At 50.5% G+C, this 19,788-nt stretch overlaps 2 protein-coding genes across 8 annotated transcripts in view; one reads left to right on the forward strand and one right to left on the reverse strand.

Moving 5' to 3' along the window:
* Window positions 1-4,134, forward strand: part of Secisbp2 (SECIS binding protein 2) — a 28,215-nt gene extending 24,081 nt beyond the window's left edge. For all 3 annotated transcript variants that reach the window (XM_021654309.2, XM_021654311.2, XM_021654310.2), the window contains 3 exons: window positions 2,055-2,209; window positions 2,721-2,910; window positions 3,397-4,134. In XM_021654309.2, the coding sequence (XP_021509984.1) occupies window positions 2,055-2,209; window positions 2,721-2,910; window positions 3,397-3,500 (449 nt within the window). In that variant the 3' untranslated portion in view covers window positions 3,501-4,134. The remainder of the gene's footprint in view (window positions 1-2,054; window positions 2,210-2,720; window positions 2,911-3,396) is intronic.
* A 1,955-nt stretch (window positions 4,135-6,089) lies between these two features.
* Sema4d (semaphorin 4D) overlaps window positions 6,090-19,788 on the reverse strand; it is a 95,411-nt gene continuing 81,712 nt past the window's right edge. For 4 of the 5 annotated variants that reach the window (XM_021654318.2, XM_060372412.1, XM_060372414.1 and 1 more), the window contains 3 exons: window positions 10,362-10,571; window positions 7,559-7,656; window positions 6,090-6,821 (listed from right to left, as the gene is read on the reverse strand). In XM_021654318.2, the coding sequence (XP_021509993.1) occupies window positions 6,795-6,821; window positions 7,559-7,656; window positions 10,362-10,571 (335 nt within the window). In that variant the 3' untranslated portion in view covers window positions 6,090-6,794. Of the gene's footprint in view, window positions 6,822-7,558; window positions 7,657-10,361; window positions 10,572-15,386; window positions 15,412-19,788 lie in introns of those variants that run through there. The other variant, XM_060372413.1, reaches the window with a different exon arrangement.

The following is a 19,788-nucleotide window of genomic DNA, read 5'->3' on the forward strand; positions in this document are numbered from 1 at the left end:
AACCCTAACCCAGACCAAGGACCATTCTCTGACAGCAGGCTAGGGCAAGCCTCTACTATCCAAGCTGCAGCTAGAGCTCAGTGGGGTTGCTAGAGACCTTGCAGGGGCTTTGGTCCTGTTTGCAGAGTTGTTCAGTCTGGTTAACTCCTGCTCCCTTGTTGCAAATGCGGGTTTGTCACAATATTCCAACAGTTGGCGTGGCTGTAAGAGGGCCGTGTGTGAGGGATGGTAAACACGTCTGCCCTCCCTCATGACTCTGGGAAGACTTGCCTGTCCATGTTGTGTCCTACATTCAGTGGTGGGAGGAGTCATTAGAAAGTGCTGTCACTCTCACACACCCTCTTTACCCTGTCGTGGCATGTCCAGGTAGAAATGCCAGTGAGGGGAATATCTTCGAATACCTGAGCCATCTCCCTGCCCCATTCTTTTCTCCTGTGTGTAACCTTCAACTCCGCCAAAGTCACACTATGAAGTAACAGGTCCAGATCCTGGTGCCGAGTCCTAAACCATGATCTCCAGTTAACATTGTACATGCCAAACCTGGAGGCTCCCTAATAGACCTGAGGCACCCAGACCTTGGAGCAGCAGCAGCTAGACCTCCTCGTGTGTAACCCAGTAGCTCACGTCTGTACTAGCCTAGTGCTACTCCAGCATTACCACCAGCCAAAACATGGCAGGCTTCTAGTGACCTACTTGGCTGACTGTGTGTCTGGTAGTGCCCGGTGGCCTCTGCAGGTCATGATAGAGAAGGAACAGACTGTTTTCTGGCTGTTGTCCACAGTGTACATCTGTACAGACTAAACTTTGAAGTGGTCACGCAAGGCCTGCTTATGGGAAAGGCAAGCCTGGGCTTCCTGCCCTGCAGACACCTCAGCAGTTGGCCCTTAGGCAAACCTTGGAGTATTTCCTTCCACAGCAACAAGCAAATGGTTTAGTGGGTACCACTCCTGAAGTGTTTTTAGCTTTTTAACAGCCCTGCTTCCCAGTAGGGGCAAGTCATCTGCTCCCTGGAAAGCTCTTTCTGCATCCTGCCTCTGCGGCAGGTTTGCCTGTCAGCTCTACCTCTCAGCCCTTCCTGATGCCACTGTCAGAGGTGTAGGATGGCGGTCCTACATGCCTCGCCCTGCCTTGGCAGAAGGCTGTAAGGAGAGCTGGTGTCTCTGCTCCTGTAGTTTCCTAAGGTAAAGCTGTGGAACAGTGGCAGTGTGAGGACAGGCATACAGGGAGCCTGAGGGCCCAGGTCCACACTGTCCAGGTAGAACTGCTCAGGGCAGTGTGTGCAGTGTGTCCCGTCCCTTAGCCACACTCTTTTCAAAAATGCTGAAATCTTGGTTGTAGTAAGCTATAATGTTTTACAGTTCAAGGTCAATGTACAGTTCACATTTAGTCACTTTTATTAAGTATGTGAAAGAGCAGGGGTCAGGAGTTCTGCTTTGTTAGCACGTTCGTGTTATGAAAATTGTTCGTGGGCTTTCTTAGTTTATTCCTTCGATCTTCTGTTTCTGAAGTAAATAGGTTTTTTTTTTTTTTGTTTTTTTTTTTTTCATTCCTTCTGCTCTTGTTGGAGCATAGAGGTTTGTGCCCCCCGCACCTTGACTTCATCTCTGTTGGGAGTGATCCTCAGGTGCTGTTGGGCGCCCAGTGACCAAGTATGTCACCTTGCAAGGTGCTCCTTCAGCTCCTCCTGTGTTGGCCTTGCTGGTACCTCACCAGAACCAGGCCCAAGGTAGTAAAGAGCAAGGAGCCCATGCAAGCCAGTCAGCTGGGCCTGCACAGTAGACTAGGTGCCCATCTCAGCTTCCGGTTCTCATTCTGTAAGTGGGGGCTTAGCCCCTGTCTTTTAAGGACTTTGGGCATGATACAGAGCTGCCAAGTATGAGGTGCTGCAGTGGCCTGTCACAGAGTGGTTCTAGCTAAGTCTTGGAGTTTCTGCCTTAGAGAATTGATTCTTCCTGGTGTCTGAACTCTTTCCCAGTGGAATTTGGTATGAACAGATATTGGTGGGCTGTGTCACACCAACCCTGTGTCATGTGGACCTGTGCTTGTTTGACCAGGTGGGCTGGATGACACACTGCACACCATCATTGATTGCGCCTGTGAGCAGAACATCCCCTTTGTGTTTGCACTCAACCGCAAGGCACTAGGGCGTAGTCTGAACAAGGCCGTTCCTGTCAGCATTGTGGGGATCTTCAGCTATGATGGGGCACAGGTGAGCTGGGCCCCAGCCTCTTAGCTCCTTGTCCATGGGGAAAAGCTGGGGTCATGCCCTATGATGTAACAAACTCACCAACCATAGCCCCTGTTATTTTATTTGCTTGCTTGTTTGTTTGTTATGTGTAATGATCTGTCTGCATGTACATCTGCATACCAGAAGAGGGCACCAGATCTCACTATAGATGGTTGTAAGCCACCATGTGGTTGTTGGATATTGAACTCAGGGTCTCTGGAAGAGTAGCCAGTGAGCCATCTCTCTAGCCCCCATAGCCTCTGTTATGATGGCCCTAAGGAGAATTCATCCCAAAGGAGAACCTTCTCGGAAACCAGTAGCCTTTGTCTCCATAAGAGCACCGAATAAAGTTCCTGAATTTGACTGTAGGTTTATTGCCAACAGAGAATCACCATGGGCAGCTGGCAGCACCCATAGGCAGAGACCCCACAGCCCATGTTACCTCTGCCTTGCTGTGAAGGGTCTGTCTACAATGTGCTCTCTTGTGCTCAAGGACCAGTTCCACAAGATGGTTGAGCTGACCATGGCAGCCCGTCAGGCCTACAAGACCATGTTGGAGACAATGCGGCAGGAGCTGTCAGGAGAGCCTGGGCCACAGACCCCTCCCGACCCACCCTTGCAGGGCCCCGTCCAATCCACTGAAGCAGACACCCTAGCCTCCACTGGAGAAGAGCCACACTATAGTGAGTACTCTGGGTCATCAGTGTTAATTAGGACCTTGTGGGGTAGGAGAACAGCATGGCACTGATGCCTTAACACCAGCAGCAATGTGCTGAGTCTTTTACTCTTGCCCATTATTTCTGAGATCTTAGTCAACTGACGCCAGAAGCTGCAAGGTCATCCATCATTGATGGTCTTAATTAGACTTTGAGCCACACGGGAACAGTGGCGGCTGAAGGGCAGCTATATCTAAGACAAACTTGCCGGGGCAGGGGTGAGTTGAATTCTCAGGGCCATTGTCCACTGAAATGTGCTCTAGGGGCTGTGACTGATGCTGGTCATTAAGGGGAGAGCTAGTTTATCAGGTGGGGAAGGGTGAATAGATATGGCCAGGGATACCTGAGCAGAGTGAATAGCTGGCATCAGTAACTCCTGCCACCCCACTCCTGCCTCTTAAAGAGTGTTGTGACCTGTCAGGGTCTGTCATTTGGGCTGTTTTCCCATTTCAGTTGAGATTTGGAGGAAGCACCTGGAAGCGTACAGTCAGCGGACCCTGGAGCTGGAAGACTCACTGGAGGTGTCAACTTCTCAGATGATGAACTTGAATTTATAACAAGAGTTCTTGCCTGTGTGTCTGTATTGGGTAAGATGGGGAGGCAGGAAAAAGACTTCCTTCTCACTTCTTTACTGACCTGATGTAGTTTATGTGACTGTTGAGTTGGAAATGCACTGGCCTAAGGGCAAAGGAAGCAGCTGGTGTAACCCTGAGTCCATCAGATGGACACTCAGAACACCTGTGGGGCCTTTTCTAAGCGCCTGGTGATTCACGGAATCTGGGAAATTCTGGAGAACGTGTCCCGGGTACCGTGGCTGCCTAGGAAACACTATTACAGTGCTACTCAACCAAGTTTGGGGATGGTGGAACAGGAGCTGTGCTCCAGGCGTGAAGGGCCCTTCCTTAGGGATGGAGCCCAGCCACTTTGTGCTGCCAAGAATTTGCTAAAATGAGCCTCAGAAGAAAATTAGTTTCTAACATGACTTTTTGACATAAATTAACGTGTTTAGTTTTTATTTTCCAAAGAAGCAGTATATATCAAATTTGTAGATTGAGTTTGAGGTCTACAAATCTTTTTAATGAGCATACGATGAATGTGGTTTCTGTCTTATAGGACAGAGCTTACTTGCATATTTTTCCTGCAAGTAAGAGGGCTTATTTATTTTGAATAAAGAGTGATTATTTAATTTCATCTGAGACTCTGGTGATCTTAGGTGAGTGGTATCAGTCTTACTGGTTGTTACCACTGGAGTTCCTTACTGAGTTGTTCCTCTTTCACACTGCTGTGGTCTGGCGGGCTCAGTTACCATGGCCAGCTCCAGAACCAGGGACTGCCAAACTCAGACCTGTCTGAGTTTGCCCCATGTCAGGAAAGATTTTTACTGCCTGCTTGCCAACCAAATGTGTGCTTGATCTGGGAACCCTGTGGCAGTATTCAGTTGCAGTCAACAATGCCTCTGAGGAGTGTGTGGCCTGTGGAGGTGAAGTGAAAGTACAAGACTGAGTCAGAAATGGGTGCCTGTAACACCAGTGGCCTGCCGACTGTAGTTTGTGGCTACTTCTTGCCCCTTGCTGACACTGGTGCTGACTGTTTCATCGTGGGAAGTGGATTGGTGGAATAGCTCAGCAGCTCGCTTATGTCAGTAGACTGAAAGCTGGTTGTAGTAAGTTTGGAAATAGATTGTTTGAGAGAGAAAAAAAAAAGCTCTGATATTAGTTTGTACTAATATCAGAGTTTTAAGTGCTCTGTCAGCTATATCCAGCAGCTAGAATGCTGACATTTGATAAGGCAAAAAAATGATCTGAAAAGTCTCCTGATCTGACAGCCTTCTGCCCTGAGGTTGCCTTGTCTGTGGCATATGTTTGCTAAGCTAGGGCCATGTAGGAGCCCTTGGTGGGTTTCTGACTTCTTGTTCTGCTTCCAGAAGTCCTTCACATTTGACCTCACTGGGTCCCCTCCTGGTGCCCTGGTTGGTTGTGCTGCCACTTTGTTGACGAGTCCTCTGTTGAGACTTCTATTGAGGACTTCAGAAGTCCTGTTGAGAGCTTCACATGAAGTCAGCTCGCCTCCCCCTTACTGTGCCAAGGGTACCCAGGGCAGTAGGGTCACAGGAGTGAGCACCAGACTGAACACGAGTGCAGGTGGCTGCTCTTGTGCAGCTGGATAGGGAATCTTGTTTGTTTGTTTTAAGATGTTTATTTTATATGGGGCTGGAGAGATGGTTCAGTAGTTAAGAGCACTGTCTGCTCTTCCAAAGGACCTGGGTTCAATTCCTAGCACCCACATGTCAGCTCACAACTGTCTGTAACCCCTATTCTAAGTGATCTGACACCTTCACATTAATGCACATAAAATAAATTTTAATTTTTAAAAATTTATGTATGAGTGCTCTATCTGCATATATACCTGCGGGCCACAAGAGGACATCAGATCACATTACAGATGGGAGTGAGCCACCATGTGGTTCCAGGAATTGAACTCAAGATCTCTGGAAACACAGACAGTGCTCTTAACCACAGAGCCATCTTCTCTACAGCCCTCTAAACAGCGAATCTTAATAAGCATACTTGCTGGCAGACAATCCACTACAACCTCAAGTGGATGGTTGCTGGCAGGTCCTGACAGATCCAGACTTCAGGGAAGATACAGGAAGCATTGATAAGGTAAGGGACTGGGCAGTTTGTTGAAACCACACCTTAAATATAACCAGTGAAAGTTGAGTTTTGTTTGTTTGTTTTTGAATTCTGTTGCAAAGGTATGATGGTGCAGTAAGCATAGTTAGTGTGCACTGGGAAGGTGGGTGAGTAGGTGCATATGACCACCAGGGGTCTCACCAGAACTGGCCTCAGGATCCTTTTCATACTGGGCCCAGGAGGGACCAGTGAACCCCACATCTGGAAGGTCACCTGACTCATTTGTCCCAGAAAGAAGGGACATTGAACTGAGCAAGGCAGTGTCTCCAGGGATCATAGAGAAGTGTAGCTTTGTTTTGAACAGAGTTTTAGGTTTTATGGTTCACAAGATGAGACATGTCTGCCAAGATTAAAGGCCAAGCAAGTTGTGGGCCACACCTCCCCAGGTCACACACCCACAAGCTTCAGAGATTGTAATATAAAGACTTGGAAGCACCTACAAGACACGCTTGCTTACTCAGCACTGGCAAAACAGTTTAATACGGCACCAGAAGGTTTGCATAATTGACCTGTTTGGCTTTTCTACCTTGGAAGCGGAGCGCTGACAGGGTAAATGTGGGTGGAAACCACTGTGCTTTGGAAAACAGCCTTTCGTTTTGAGATAAGTGAAGAGCAACTTCCTCATCTTCACTCAAGGTTTAAGGCAAAACAGTCTCACACGGAATCTCACCTCCCCTGTCCCAGAGTGGACCCTGGAACAAAATGAATGACCTATTTACTATGTGGCCACATCAGCAGAGTTGACTTAGCTCTACAGGACCAGAATGGAGATTAGTTGTGCTGACGCTGGGGGAGGGGCATGAGTGTGCAGTGAAGTCCTGGGAATAATGCGGGGTGGCCGCCATCACATGCTGCTCTATCACCCCTTGGGTGTGGAGCCTCCTCAACAGCTCAGCTGCCTGTTTCTGCTGGGCAGACTGATCCTTGTTCTACGTAAGCAGCTAATGTAAAAGCTTCCTGCTCTCTGTCTCAGGCAGACTGGGGTTCAGGCTACAGATTCCAAACCTCTAGGAGGGGACACTCAGGCAGTGGCAAAGGCTGTGTGGAGCCAGCCAAGACAAAACAGCGTGGTGAGATAGGTGCTGTGCCTTCACCAGGTAAGTCTGCAGCTGGGGTCCACAAGGTCACTTGGGATCTGTCGAGAACTGTCTCAGGCAGCTAGAAGGTATCCTTGCTGCAGCTTTCCTAAAAACAAAAACAAGGTAGTGTTTGTGTTCTTGGCCTTGCTTGTTCTGGGGTGGAACCCACCCATCCAAGGCTTAAGGTTAACAGTACTCAGTGATTTCTTCAAGGATTCTGGAGGTAACAGCAGCAGATTGTACTCTAGCTTCTGTTCCTCCTGGTTGAGACAGGTGCTTTGTGAGCCCATGCTACTTAGCCAGGTACCCTGCCTTCAGAAAGGGGCTGTGGCATCTGCTAGCATGCATCATCTCTGATGAGAGAGGGCTGGCAACCCTTTAACCCACATACTTGGGCCTCCCCAAAGTCGGAACTCTCCACTTGTGTGTAGCAGTTCATCGCAAGGTAAATCCTGGCCGAAGGGCAGCACAGTGACTTGAGCCTGTGTGGGTCACCCTTCCTGAGGATGCCCTTGCCCTACAGGCTGTAGGTTGTGACAACCCTATCTCTCCATGTTGCTGAGCAGCAGATAGTTTCCTGCTCTCATGAAAGCAGTGAGCTCCAGGAAATCTGTCTAGGGGCTGGGGCAGCCTTGGGACCTAGAAGAAAGCTAGGGCCTATGTGTGACCTACGGATTCCTGCACCATCATTATAGTGTCCATGATTCTACTAGCCATAGCGACAGCCCAGAACTCCACAGGGCAACAGAAGCAGAAGTGCTCTACAGGCCAAGAGGAAGTCGGAGGGGCCCACTGGCAAAATAGGGGTCACCTGAAAAGGCTCCCTGGTGGCCAGGTACGTACCCATGCCTTCCTCCAGCCCTGCATCAGTTGGTCATGCTCCACAGCCACAGCACGCCATGCAGCAAGCTCCTGGCTCCACTTTTCTTGCTGGAATGCGTCTGGAAGACAGGCAGAGTCCAGGTTACAGCTTTGCATACCTCAGGTTGCTATTGGTGCCCACTGCCCATTAGGACCACCCCATGGGCAGAGTGGGGTGGATGAGTCCCAGAAGAGCTCTGAGGAATCAGTGGATTTTGCACTTCATTACTAGTTGCCTGGTTTATTTTTGAGACAGTTTTGCCTCGTTGATCTAGTTGGCCTTGAACTCTGTAGTTCAGGCTGGAATAAATTTGAGATCTTTCTTCTGTGTTTTTGGTTCTGGGATTCTTAGTATGTGCCACCACACTCACACCTTTCTCCCAGCCACAGCTCTGTTGGTAACTGCTCCCCAGGGCTCCAGTGGACCAGGGCCCTAGTGGACCAGGGCCCTAGTGGACCTGGCCTCCCATTCCACTGCCATTTCCTGGGTGGCAGGGGCCCTGTTCCCGTAGCTGTGTCAGGTAACAGAGACCCCTACTTTGCAGGTGAGCCTGTAGATCCCTTCAGTAAGAATAGATGCTTAACCTCAAAATTCAGTTTAGCTCTCAACAAAGTTGGGAGAGTTAGGAAGGCTGTATGTTGGGAGGTTTCTCTTGCCTCTCCCTAAGTGTGCTTTCTCTTGGATTCTGAAAACAACCCAACAGCATGCTAGGGTGAAGTACACCATGTCCTTGAACTGTTGCTTATGCCAATGTCAGAAATAGTGCCATGAACATGAGCCCATCTGATGTGAAGAACAACTAATAATGTCCAGGTGGTCATTCAGAGTGCCATAGGAGGCCCTAACTTGAAGCTTAGACCTGCTGGCCAAAGTGGGGAAGGTGGTTCTTCCCAGCAACCCCTGGGGCCCTGCAGACTGATTCTAACAGCACAGGTGAGCATTGCACACGCACGCGCACACACACACACACCGAAGCTAACAATCACTTCACCTTGCTGCAGCTTTGCTGGACTAGAACCACTTTGGGTGGGACAGATTAATTCTCTACTGTGTGAGCATGACTGTATCTTTGCTCCTCCGTGCTCATGTGCACTAGGTGACTCTGTAGGTGCTTGCTAGTGCTGCCCTAACTCCTGGTGAGAATTTGAAGGCCACGGGTCCCTTCTTCTGATAGTTCTGGTTCATCCTGATGGCCATTGCTCAGACGTAGACAGTACCCACTAATGGACAGCAAAGGAACTTTCTATTATATGTGTGTAAAACAAAGTAATAGAGGAAGCTGTAGGGGACCTGGAAAGTGGAAAGCTGTGGGACACAGCTGCTGTCCCAGGACCACCTCACAGCAAGGCCTGTGGTACAGTGCTAAATCCTCTAGGGGTTGGAGGAAGTGGCATGTTAAGGTGTATGTGGCTGAGAAGACTGCCCCACCAGGGATAACCCTCCCTCAGTCCTAGCACATAACCAAAGTTCTCTGGGTTGGGTACATAGCAAGAAGGTTCAGTAGACATTCAACACAGAAGTGGAAAGCCCTGTCCTCTTTGCCCAGTTAAATTTCTAGATCTCCAGCCCAGCTAAGCCCTGCTGTTCCCTGTTACTTATTCTAAGTCTCAGCTACTGCTCAGTTTTGATACTGAGTCCCATCTCTGGGAAGACAGAACTTGCATTCTGTAAGAGCTGGGGGAAGGCCAGGATCGCAGCTCAGGCTGAGAAGAGCTGGTCCAGCCTGTTCCCTCAGCACCATCTGTGCCATCACATGCAGGGGACTTCTGAGCTCCTCAGCCCTGCTGTTCTGACCACTGGCTTCTTAGCCCCAAGCTGTGTTGCATACCTGTGGTCCCAGCACTCAGGAAGCTGAGGTAGGAGGATCACAAGAAAGCCAGTTTAGGCTGCAGAGTGAGGGATTGTCTCTCAAAAAGACCCCAAAGTGACCCCTTGGCTCTTCTGAGGACAGCTAAGATTGTAGGTTAGTTACAAGCCACTGTGTTTAATGCTGAAGTGAGGGTGGGTGGGTAGGTGGACCCCTGGGCATAGTGAAGCTAGATGTCATTTCTCAGGAGCCAGCTACCGTGTTTGGTGAGACAAGGTCTCCCTGTGTCTTGGAGCCTGCTGGCTTGGCTAGGCTGTTTGGGATCTGCCTGCCTCTGCCTCCCCAGCAATGGGATCACAATTGCATACCATCACACCCAGAGTTTTGTGTGTGTGTTTTGTTTTTACTATTACATTCTTCTATTGGGAGCACACAAAATTGTATTGACCTGTGTGTGGGAATCTGAGAACAACGTGGAGTCAGTTCTGTTTCTACAACATGGGTCCAAGGGATCAAAGTAAGGCATCTGGCAAGCACTTTTACCCATTAAGCTTTACAAACCTCACACTCAAGTTTTTTACTTGGGTTCTGGGGATCAAACTGGTCTTGCGTGACAAGCACGTTGTCAACAGTCTCGTCTTAAGAGCCTCACTGTCTTCTTAGACACAACTTCCCATATAGGAAAGTGGGGGAAGGCAGTGTGTAGTGTGTGCTGCCAGAGTGGTCTGCTCATGTAACCTCATGGCATGCGCATGAAGGTACAGGCATACGTGCACACGGCATATGTACACGTGTGTGGTATATTCTGTAGTGTTTGTGCATGTGTGCAGCAGTTCACCATAAAGCAGTGAAAAGCTAACTCATCTTCCTCAGAAGGAGGCAAATAGGTTAGTCCTCCAACTGAAACTCCTCAGTCTTTAGACAGGCCAAATAGTGACAACCAGCCCTAGAAGTGTTGCTGCCAAATGACCACTTACCGTGTCTCATCACAGTAATTCGAACCTTGGAGGTCTGGTTCCCTGCTGAGGAGAGGACAGAGCAGCTGTATTCGGTGGTTTCTTGGATGGTGTCCCGAAGCCAGCTGAGGGCATGGGCCCTGCCATCGGGCAGCGTGTGGGTCTGCATAGGTACACATGTCTCCAGGGCACGCCTGTTCTTCTCCCAGATGAAGCGGACATCTGCTGGACCTGTAGGCACATGGGAGATCTCAACATCTCCACTAAGACTCAAGGGAGCTGGCCAGATGAAGGGCCACCTTGGTCTCAAATGCCTTAGTTGTGACATGGGACAGCGTCCAGTTCTGTACCAGTCTCTCCTGGAAGAGCTAAGCCACAAAGTGCCACATCTGCCCTTAGACTTCTTTGTAGGCTCCTGACTCTTGCAATCAGGTGACTTCACTCAGAGCACATTCACATGGCCTGTACCTCCCAGAGTGCACAGCCTCAACCTCCTACTCCTTGTTGCACTGTGCACCCCTTACTAAGTGAAATACTCGGTGTTTGGAGGTGTGGCACCCTTTCTGCAGGTGTTTTTAGCCCTGGTTCCACATGACTTTGAACTCCTGATGTGCCTGGCTCTACTTTCCAAGTGCCAAGATGACATGTGTGTATCACCTCACCATGCTTGGTTCTTAGGCTTCCCCCTCCCCAACCTCCGGTTCAGGGTTTCTCTTTGTAGCCCTGGCTGTCCTGGGTCCACTTTGTAGAAGAGACTCATAGAGATCCGCCTGCCTCTTCCTCTCCTGAGTGTTGGGATTAAAGGTATGCTCCACCATGCCCGGAGTTCTTAGGCTTTTTTATGGTAATTATTGAAAACAAAGACTGTAGCCAAGTGTGGTGGAGCACTCTTGCAGCTATAGCACTGTAAGAGGAGGATCAACATGAGTTTGAGGCCATAAGGTTTTCATGATGAGTTTCAAGCCATCTAGGGCTATATGGTGAGACCATCTCACCATAAACATAAAAATTCTAGACTAGGTCCAGGGGGTTGACCGTCTGTATCTGCAAAATGAAAGGTCAGGCTAACTGTACACCTCTGAGCTTTGGATCCAGAGAACTGGCCAGAAACGCCTCAGCCAGGGGTAGGAGCACATTCTTGGCCCTCCAGACTGGAATCCAGAGGCTGCCAAATGCCACACAGATAAGTGAAGGCCTGGATTTGACACCTCTGTGTGCTTGAAATGGTACTCACTTGCCAGGTTGGTGGCCTCCGAAGTCCCTAGTGCCCTTCTAGGTAACAGGAAGCAGGAGAACTTGGCTCCTTCTACTAAGGAATCATACCTCCTTGCCTGAGGAAGACCCCTGACACAGGGTGTGGTGGCACACACCTTAATCTTTAGCTCCCAGAAGGCAGAGGCAGCCAGATTTGAGTTCAAGGTCAGCCTGGTCTACATAATGAGACTCTGTCTTGAAAAAGAAAATCAAGACTAAGGCCACCTATTTCCACCACATGAAGTAACCCATTCAATGGGTCACCTATGGGTGGCTCCAACTTGTCTGACAGACTGGGTCCTGGAAAGTGGGCAAGGCAGGGAGACCTGTGATTCTAAAATGAAGATCCCCAAGCAGGCAGAGGCTAGACTAACCTCAGACCCTCAATTCCTTATAAGGTGTCTGGGGACTGTCATTTCTGGGCAATCGTAAACAGATGCTGCATTCTGGTCCCAGTGCCAAAATCAGTTGTGACGGCAACACGTCACCTCCCTCTTGGTGCTGACTTATGGGTATGTACAGTCTGGGTCTCAGACTTCACCTCAGAACCCCAGAGCTTTGGGCCATGCCAGGACAGGCTCTACTCCCTCCACCAAGGAGAAGGCAAAACAAAGCAGCTATACTTACAGATGGTTCACTCCCTGGCTCTACCCTGGACTTGGCTGAAAGTGGCCCAGTGGTTTAAACCAGCTATGTTTTGTCTGCTACTGTTGCCAGGTATGTGCTACACCAAGCTGAGCTGGGCAGGCCAGAACCCTCCAGCCAGGTACTGCTACCTTCTTGTCATCATCTGACACATACACCATGGGCAGGTCTGCCTAAGCACACAAGCAGCATGAACAAGTACACCTTACAGGTGTATGTCTGAGGGTGGGGCAGCTGGTTTCTGATAGTACCTACACTCCCTTCAGCCTCCCGACTCCAGACAGGCTGGGGTCCCCTGGACATATGTGATAATAGCACATCCCCAAGGGCAGCCCTTGCTTGGCCAGAACACCTCATGAGGATGAGTCTTGGCTAGCCAGCCAAGAACAGAAGGCTGGCTTGGTGGAAGACATGCAGGGAAGAAAGGAAATGGCATCCCCAGCTGGGGCTCAGAACACTGACCAGGAAACAAAACAAGGCAGAGCCTGAGGACGCTTAAGAAACATCTGGCATTGTCCACAGCTGTGAGGCCAAGGGTGTGTGACTGGCTGAGGGTGGGAGAATTCCCACCCTGCCCTGGGGAAGGAATGGTGCTAGCCAAGGAGTTGGTGCTTCTCTGGCACAGGACATACATTGTTTTTTTTCTTTTTAAGATGGGATCTCATTGTAGCCCAAACTAGCCTTGAACTTTATACATAGCTAAGGATGACCTTGAGCTTGTGATCCTCCTGCCTTCACCTCCCAAGTACTGGGATTGTCGGCATGCACCTGTGAACAAGTTGATGGACTGAGACTCTAACCTAGGGCTTCCCGACCATTCTACCAACACAGGCTCAGCCTCACAGACTGAACTTTTGAAGACATTTCTAGTTTATTGCTTTGGGCATGGATTCTCCCCGATTCATCAACCTTGGTATCTAGGCACCTTTATCTGGCCCCTACATCAGTTACCCCTGTGCTGATGTCAGAGGCTTTCCTCCCAAGCTGGATCAAGTACAAACACTCCATTGATGAATCCGAGATAGCAGCACACCTGAAGGGCCACAGGCTGTTTCTGTCAGTACCAATCAGGAAATGTCCTGGGGTGGGACACCACTATGCTGACAGTCATGAGGAAACTCAGGGAAATTGAGTCTTAAAAAATTGAAATGAAAAACACGTACTGCACATGGTGTTTATTGGGGTTCCAGAGGGTTAACAGAATGGTGTGTGTATGTGTGTGTGTGTGTGTGTTGGGGGTATATTCATGTGCGTGCTCGTGCATGTGGTTTGGAGGGTGGTGTCAAGTGTCTTCCTCTGTTGCTCATCACTGTATCTACTGAAGCAATGTCTCTCAACTAAACCCTGAGCTCACCGAATCAGGTCGTCTAGCTAGCCAGCTTGCTCCAGGGATCTCCTTTCCCACCTCTGGATCGCTGGGATTATAGGTGGCCTATTGGACCTGGGCATTACGTGCATGCTGGGGACCAAAACTCTGGGCCGTGCACTTGCACAACAAATGCTTTGCCCACTGAAATACCTCCCCATGAGCACAGGAATGGGGTTGACTTTTTACATTTGTTTTATGTGTATGGGTGTTTCACTTGCATGCATCTGTGCCAGAGGAGGCCAGAGGAGGGCACTGGATCCACTAGCACTGGAGCTGTAGGTAGTGTGAACCACCATGTGGGTGCTTGGAATCAAACCTGTGACCTTTCCGAGAACAAGGACGCTTAGTCGCTCGTCCATCTCACCAGTCCCTTGAAAATTTTAAAATATATTTCTAAGACCTTATAAATAAATATAAATGGTACTTTTTAATTGTTTTTTTCCAAAGATTTATTTTATGTATTATGAGTGCTCTATCAACCTGTACACCTGCATGCCAGAGGAGGGCATCAGATCTCATTACAGATGGTTGGGAGCCACCATGTGGTTGCTGGGAATTGAACTCAGGACCTCTAGAAGAGCAGACAATGCTCTTAATCACTAAGCTATCTTTCCAGCCCATAAATGGTACTTTTATAATTTAAAAAGCCACTATCTGAGACAGAATCGGGCTGTTTGAAGCAGGGTTAGCTGTAATCCCAGTACTCAGGAGGCAGAGATAGAGGGCTAACCAAAAGATCAAGGCCAACCCGAGCTATAGCAAGTCCCATAGTTCCAGGTTAGGCAAGGCCACACGCTGAGGCTCTCTCTCAAAGTAAATTTAAAAAAATAAAAAGCAAGCAAACAAACATACATAAACCAGGAATGTGCCAATCTCTGAGGGATATTCCAAAGGTGTTCCAGCAGCACTTGTGGCTACCCACCTGGCTGCAGATTAGTGGACAAGCCCTGTGGACTTAAACAATTCTATAATTTGTTTTCCATTTAGGCGTTTTCAGTTCTAGCCACAGAAAGCCCCATGGACTTCCACACATCTGCATATATGTAGATGTCCACCACCTGGATTGCGCAAATGGAGTCATCCTGTAGTATCTGCAGGGTACCAGCTTCAGAGCCTTGAGGACAGCCAGAGACATGTTCGCAGAAACCTATACATGCCTCCTCCTGAAGGCTCTGAGTCATTTCTAGATTTCTTATAACACCTGATACTATGCAGACACTGGTTAAAGAGCTGTGAAACAGTTTGTTTAGGGAACAGTGGCATGGCAGAGCCTGCACATGTCCAGAACAGGTGCAGCTTTGTGGAATCAGATCCACAGCAGGCAGGATCCTGGGAGTGCAGCTCTGAGGCCCAGCCTTTCCTTCTGAGTGCTTGTCATGGAACTGTTTAGATGTTCCTCTGCGCATGGGCATCACCCTAGAATCCAACTTAAAGGACTCATTCCCGAGGTACGACCAGGAAAGGAACAGGAGGCAGTAACTCCAGTGTTTCGGTGATTGAAGCCCAGCCTCCCCACACCCACCAGCTCTGTCTGACATGGGAGACCCTGAAGAACTCTCATCACCAAACCCTTAGGCAGAGAATCCAGGTAACCTGAGTTGGGGCTAACCCATGAACAGGAACCTTCAACTGCAAAGCTCCTCAACGATCAGGTATGAGGAGGCAGACACAACTAGGACATACTGGCCACGCCCCACACCATGAGCACAGAGTTAAGCACCTATAAACGTTAATGTGGCTGAACTGTCAGACATGAAAGACACCGAAAAGGTACTTACTCTTTGTCCGTTCTTTATCCAATTCCTTCAGAGTGCAGGAATTAAAGAGAGGGAGAAAGCATTAGCAGCAGCGGGCAGTAGCACTCCATCAGTGCTGTGCCATATGGCACTGGGTGCTAGACCCAGAACTGAACCTGTGCATCATGGGATGCCCAGGCACATCCACATACAGGCTCCCAGCTAGGGTGTTACTGAAGCTGACAGCCGTGTCTCCTGGGCTACCTGCTGCAAATCCCTTCATGTGATGGCAAATACTGTCAGTTTGACAGGATCTAAAGTCACCTAGGAGATACCTAGGAGTGCCTGTGAGGATTTTATCTTGACTGGGGTCCTAAAGAGTTGGGGGTGCTGGGCATGCCTTTAATCTCAGCACTCAGGAGGCAAAGGCAGGGGCATTTCTGTGAACTGGAGGACATCGTGGTCTCCACAGTAGGGCCTTGTGTTAAGTGTGCTGTGACACATATGGTGTTCATGTGATGTATGTGGCATGCTACGTGGTGTGGGGTGTGGATGTGGTACACGTGATGTGCATGTGAACGTCTGTGGTGGGAGTATATGTGGGGTGACGAGGTGTGGTGTATGGTGTGTGATGCATGTGGTGTGTGTGTGCAGTGGGGAGTACTGCTGGGGGTTATGTGTGGTATGTGGGATACGTGGTGTGTGTGGTGTGGTGTATGGTGTGTGGTGTGTATGGGGGTGTGGGGTGTGGTGTGGTGTGGCATGGTGTATGTGATGTGTATGGGGGTGTGTGGTGCGGCATGGTGTATGTGGTGTGTATGGGGGTGTGGTGTGGTGCGGCATGGTGTATGTGGTGTGTATGGGGGTGTGTGGTGTGGTGCAGCATGGTGTATGTGGTGTGTAGGGGGGGTGTGGTGTGGTGTGGCGTGGTGTATGTGGTGTGTATGTGGTGTGTGGTGTGGCGTGGCGTGGTGTATGTGGTGCGTATGGGGGTGTGGTGTGGTGTGGCGTGGTGTATGTGGTGTGTATGGGGGTGTGGTGTGGCGTGGTGTATGTGGTGTGTATGGGGGTGTGGTGTGGCGTGGTGTATGTGGTGTGTATGGGGGTGTGGTGTGGTGTGGTGTATGTGGTGTGTATGGGGGTGTGGTGTGGTGTGGTGTATGTGGTGTGTGTGAGGGTGTGTGGTGTGGTGTGGCATGGTGTATGTGGTGTGTGGTGTGGTGTGGCGTGGTGTATGTGATGTGTATGGGGGTGTGTGGTGTGGTGCGGCATGGTGTATGTGGTGTGTAGGGGGGGTGTGGTGTGGTGTGGCGTGGTGTATGTGGTGTGTATGTGGTGTGTGGTGTGGCGTGGCGTGGTGTATGTGGTGCGTATGGGGGTGTGGTGTGGTGTGGTGTGGCGTGGTGTATGTGGTGTGTATGGGGGTGTGGTGTGGTGTGGTGTGGCATGGTGTATGTGGTGTGTATGGGGGCTGTAGTGTGGCATGGTGTATGTGGTGTGGTGTGGTGTATGTGGTGTGTGTGGGGGCTGTAGTGTGGCGTGGTGAATGTGGTGTGTGTGAGGGTGTGTGGTGCGGCATGGTGTATGTGGTGTGTATGGGGGTGTGTGGTGTGGCGTGGCGTGGTGTATGTGATGTGTATGGGGGTGTATGGTGTGGTGTGGTGTATGTGGTGTGTGTGGGGGCTGTAGTGTGGCGTGGTGAATGTGGTGTGTGTGAGGGTGTGTGGTGTGGTGTGGCATGGTGTATGTGGTGTGTCGTGGTGTATGTGGTGTGTCGTGGTGTATGTGGTGTGTCGTGGTGTATGTGGTGTGTGTGGGGGCTGTAGTGTGGTGTGGTGTATGTGGTGTGTATGGGGGTGTGTGGTGTGGCGTGGTGTATGTGGTGTGTATGGGGGTGTGTGGTGCGGCATGGTGTATGTGGTGTGGTGTGGTGTGGTGTGGCATGGTGTATGTGGTGTGTGTGGGGGCTGTGGTGTGGCATGGTGTATGTGGTGTGTGTGGGGGCTGTGGTGTGGCGTGGTGAATGTGGTGTGTGTGAGGGTGTGTGGTGTGGCGTGGCGTGGTGTATGTGATGTGTATGGGGGTGTGTGGTGTGGCGTGGTGTATGTGATGTGTATGGGGGTGTGTGGTGCGGCATGGTGTATGTGGTGTGGTGTGGTGTGGCGTGGTGAATGTGGTGTGTGTGAGGGTGTGTGGTGTGGTGTGGCATGGTGTATGTGATGTGTATGGGGGTGTGTAGTGTGGCATGGCGTATGTGGTGTGTATGAAGTTGTGTGGTGTGGTGTGGCATGGGAAGGAACTAGAGTGTATCGTGGGGCAGTGCAGTGACTGCAGTCCCTCAGGCACCGGCTGGGCGTGCATAGGGACCTCAGACTCAGACACGAAGACTTGAGGCCATGCCCTCCTCAGCAGCCATGCCTAGGGCAGCTCTGGTGTGGCCTGATGCCACCTGCTCTGGTCCTGTTACTTGGGTGCTGCTGAAGGGTGTGTCCCCATCACCTCATTCCCTAGGAAACACTCATCCAACCCAGATGATACCCTGGGTGGGCGCAGGGCCTACAGCCAAGCCTGAGTACAAGCCTAGCTTTCTGACCTCTGACCAACCCTTTGGAGGGGAGAGGCTCCCCAGGGTAGCTCGGAGTCACAGGCAGAGTCAAGAGTGGGTACAGAATACAAGCCAGGGGCTGAAGAGTCCCTGTCCACCCTCTCCTTAAATCTCATCTTCTAAAAACAGCTTGCTAGGCCTTTAATCAGCCAGCCCCAAGCCACTTACAGCAACCATCATTCGAACAGCTGTTTTAGGAAGGAGAGAAACCCAAGTCAAGGCACCCAACTTGCCCTGCCCTGCCCTGCCCTGGGCACGCAGGATGGGGCTGTGGTTGGGCTAGGAGAGGCGTCTGGCATCTCATCTGGGACAGCTGCCTTCGCCTCTTCAGCAGACACCGGAGACAGAGTGTGAAGACACACTGCTTCTTGTAGAAAAGCTGCAGGGTATTCAGTTCAAAGCCATGGGCCTCTGCTTCAGACAGTCTTCAGACCCAGACCCAACCCTGCCACCTGCTGAGGGACAGCAGAGGCCCCTGCATGCTCACACCACTAAAGCCTGCCTGGCGGTAACCAGCCATGCCCACAACCAAAGCCTGCAGTGCCTTTCCCTAAGCTGCCCGGCCTCAGTGGGGGACAGGACCGAAAAGAAGGCCCCAGATGTGGTCAAATGTTTATAGAAGAGAATACTGTCAGGACAAAGAGGGTAAGGGAGGAGGTGTGGCCCCACATCTATTCAAGACCCACACACTCTGTGTGTGAGAGAGAGTAGAGAAAGAGAGAACGCTGTATGAGTGCACATGTAGGCCTGAGGCTATCAGGATCACTCTTAATCACTCTTCTGCTTTATTCATAGACAGAGCCTGTCAATCAAACCCAGAGGTTGCCCAGCACTTAGGTGGGTTCTGGGGTGAGAACCCCAGTTCTTAGGCTTTTTCGACAAGCACTTTCATCACCGAGCCATCTCCCCAGTCTATGCTCAATCCATTCTGAGGGGCTGGGAAAGGCACCCCCTCCTCCCACTCCACATACTTCGGCTCCCACTTCCTCTCTACACACTTCTGGTCCCCACTGGGTCCCCAGCTGTGGTTCCTCAGTCCCTGACCTCCAACGTTCTCTTGAGTCTGGCTGTGAGAAGGCTGACCAGAAAAGCATGAAGAGCACATCTCCAGCCTCTCTCGGCACCTCTCAGGAGTGCTGAGGTGGCTGCATTGTGGCAGGGCTACATGTGGGTCATGTAGGCCCAGCCTCAGAGGCCTGGCAAGAATGAGGTAACAGTTTCACAGAACACAAACCCCTTGAAGACAAGGGATTTTCCATCAGCTGCCTGAGTCTAAAATACTTGAAAAGAGGGCTGGAGAGATGGCTCAGCAGTTAAGACCACTTGCTTCTCTTGCACAGGACCCAGGTTTAGTCCCCAGCATCTACATCAGGTGATACACAAGCGTGCGTGACTCCAGCTTCAGGCCCCCCATGCACTCACACATATGCACACATACACACAAATAAATGATAAATCTTAAAATACCTAACTGAAGAACATGCAGGTGTCTACATGAAGGCTTGACCCGCAGCACCAAGCCCAAGACCACTGGGCCCAGTGACACACACCGAGAGACACAGCAACTCGGGAGGCTTAGGCAGGGGTGTTACCGGAGCCCAAGAGCCCAGGGGCATCCTGGGCATCCAGAGTAAGACCCCTACTCAGAAGGGCAATCAGCATCACAAATCCGCTGATGACCTGTCACAGAGTCAGGCCCACAGCAACTTTGCCCACCCTCTGTGGACGGGGTCACCAGCTGCCAACCACATGTTGTATTCACAGCAGACAACACAGGCTCCAGGATCCTAGAGCTAATTAAACAAGGTAAGTGGCACTTTCAAGTCCTTCCACAGCTTT

Source organism: Meriones unguiculatus, chromosome 19, assembly GCF_030254825.1.
Source record: "Meriones unguiculatus strain TT.TT164.6M chromosome 19, Bangor_MerUng_6.1, whole genome shotgun sequence".
NCBI classification, from domain to species: Eukaryota; Metazoa; Chordata; class Mammalia; order Rodentia; family Muridae; genus Meriones; species Meriones unguiculatus.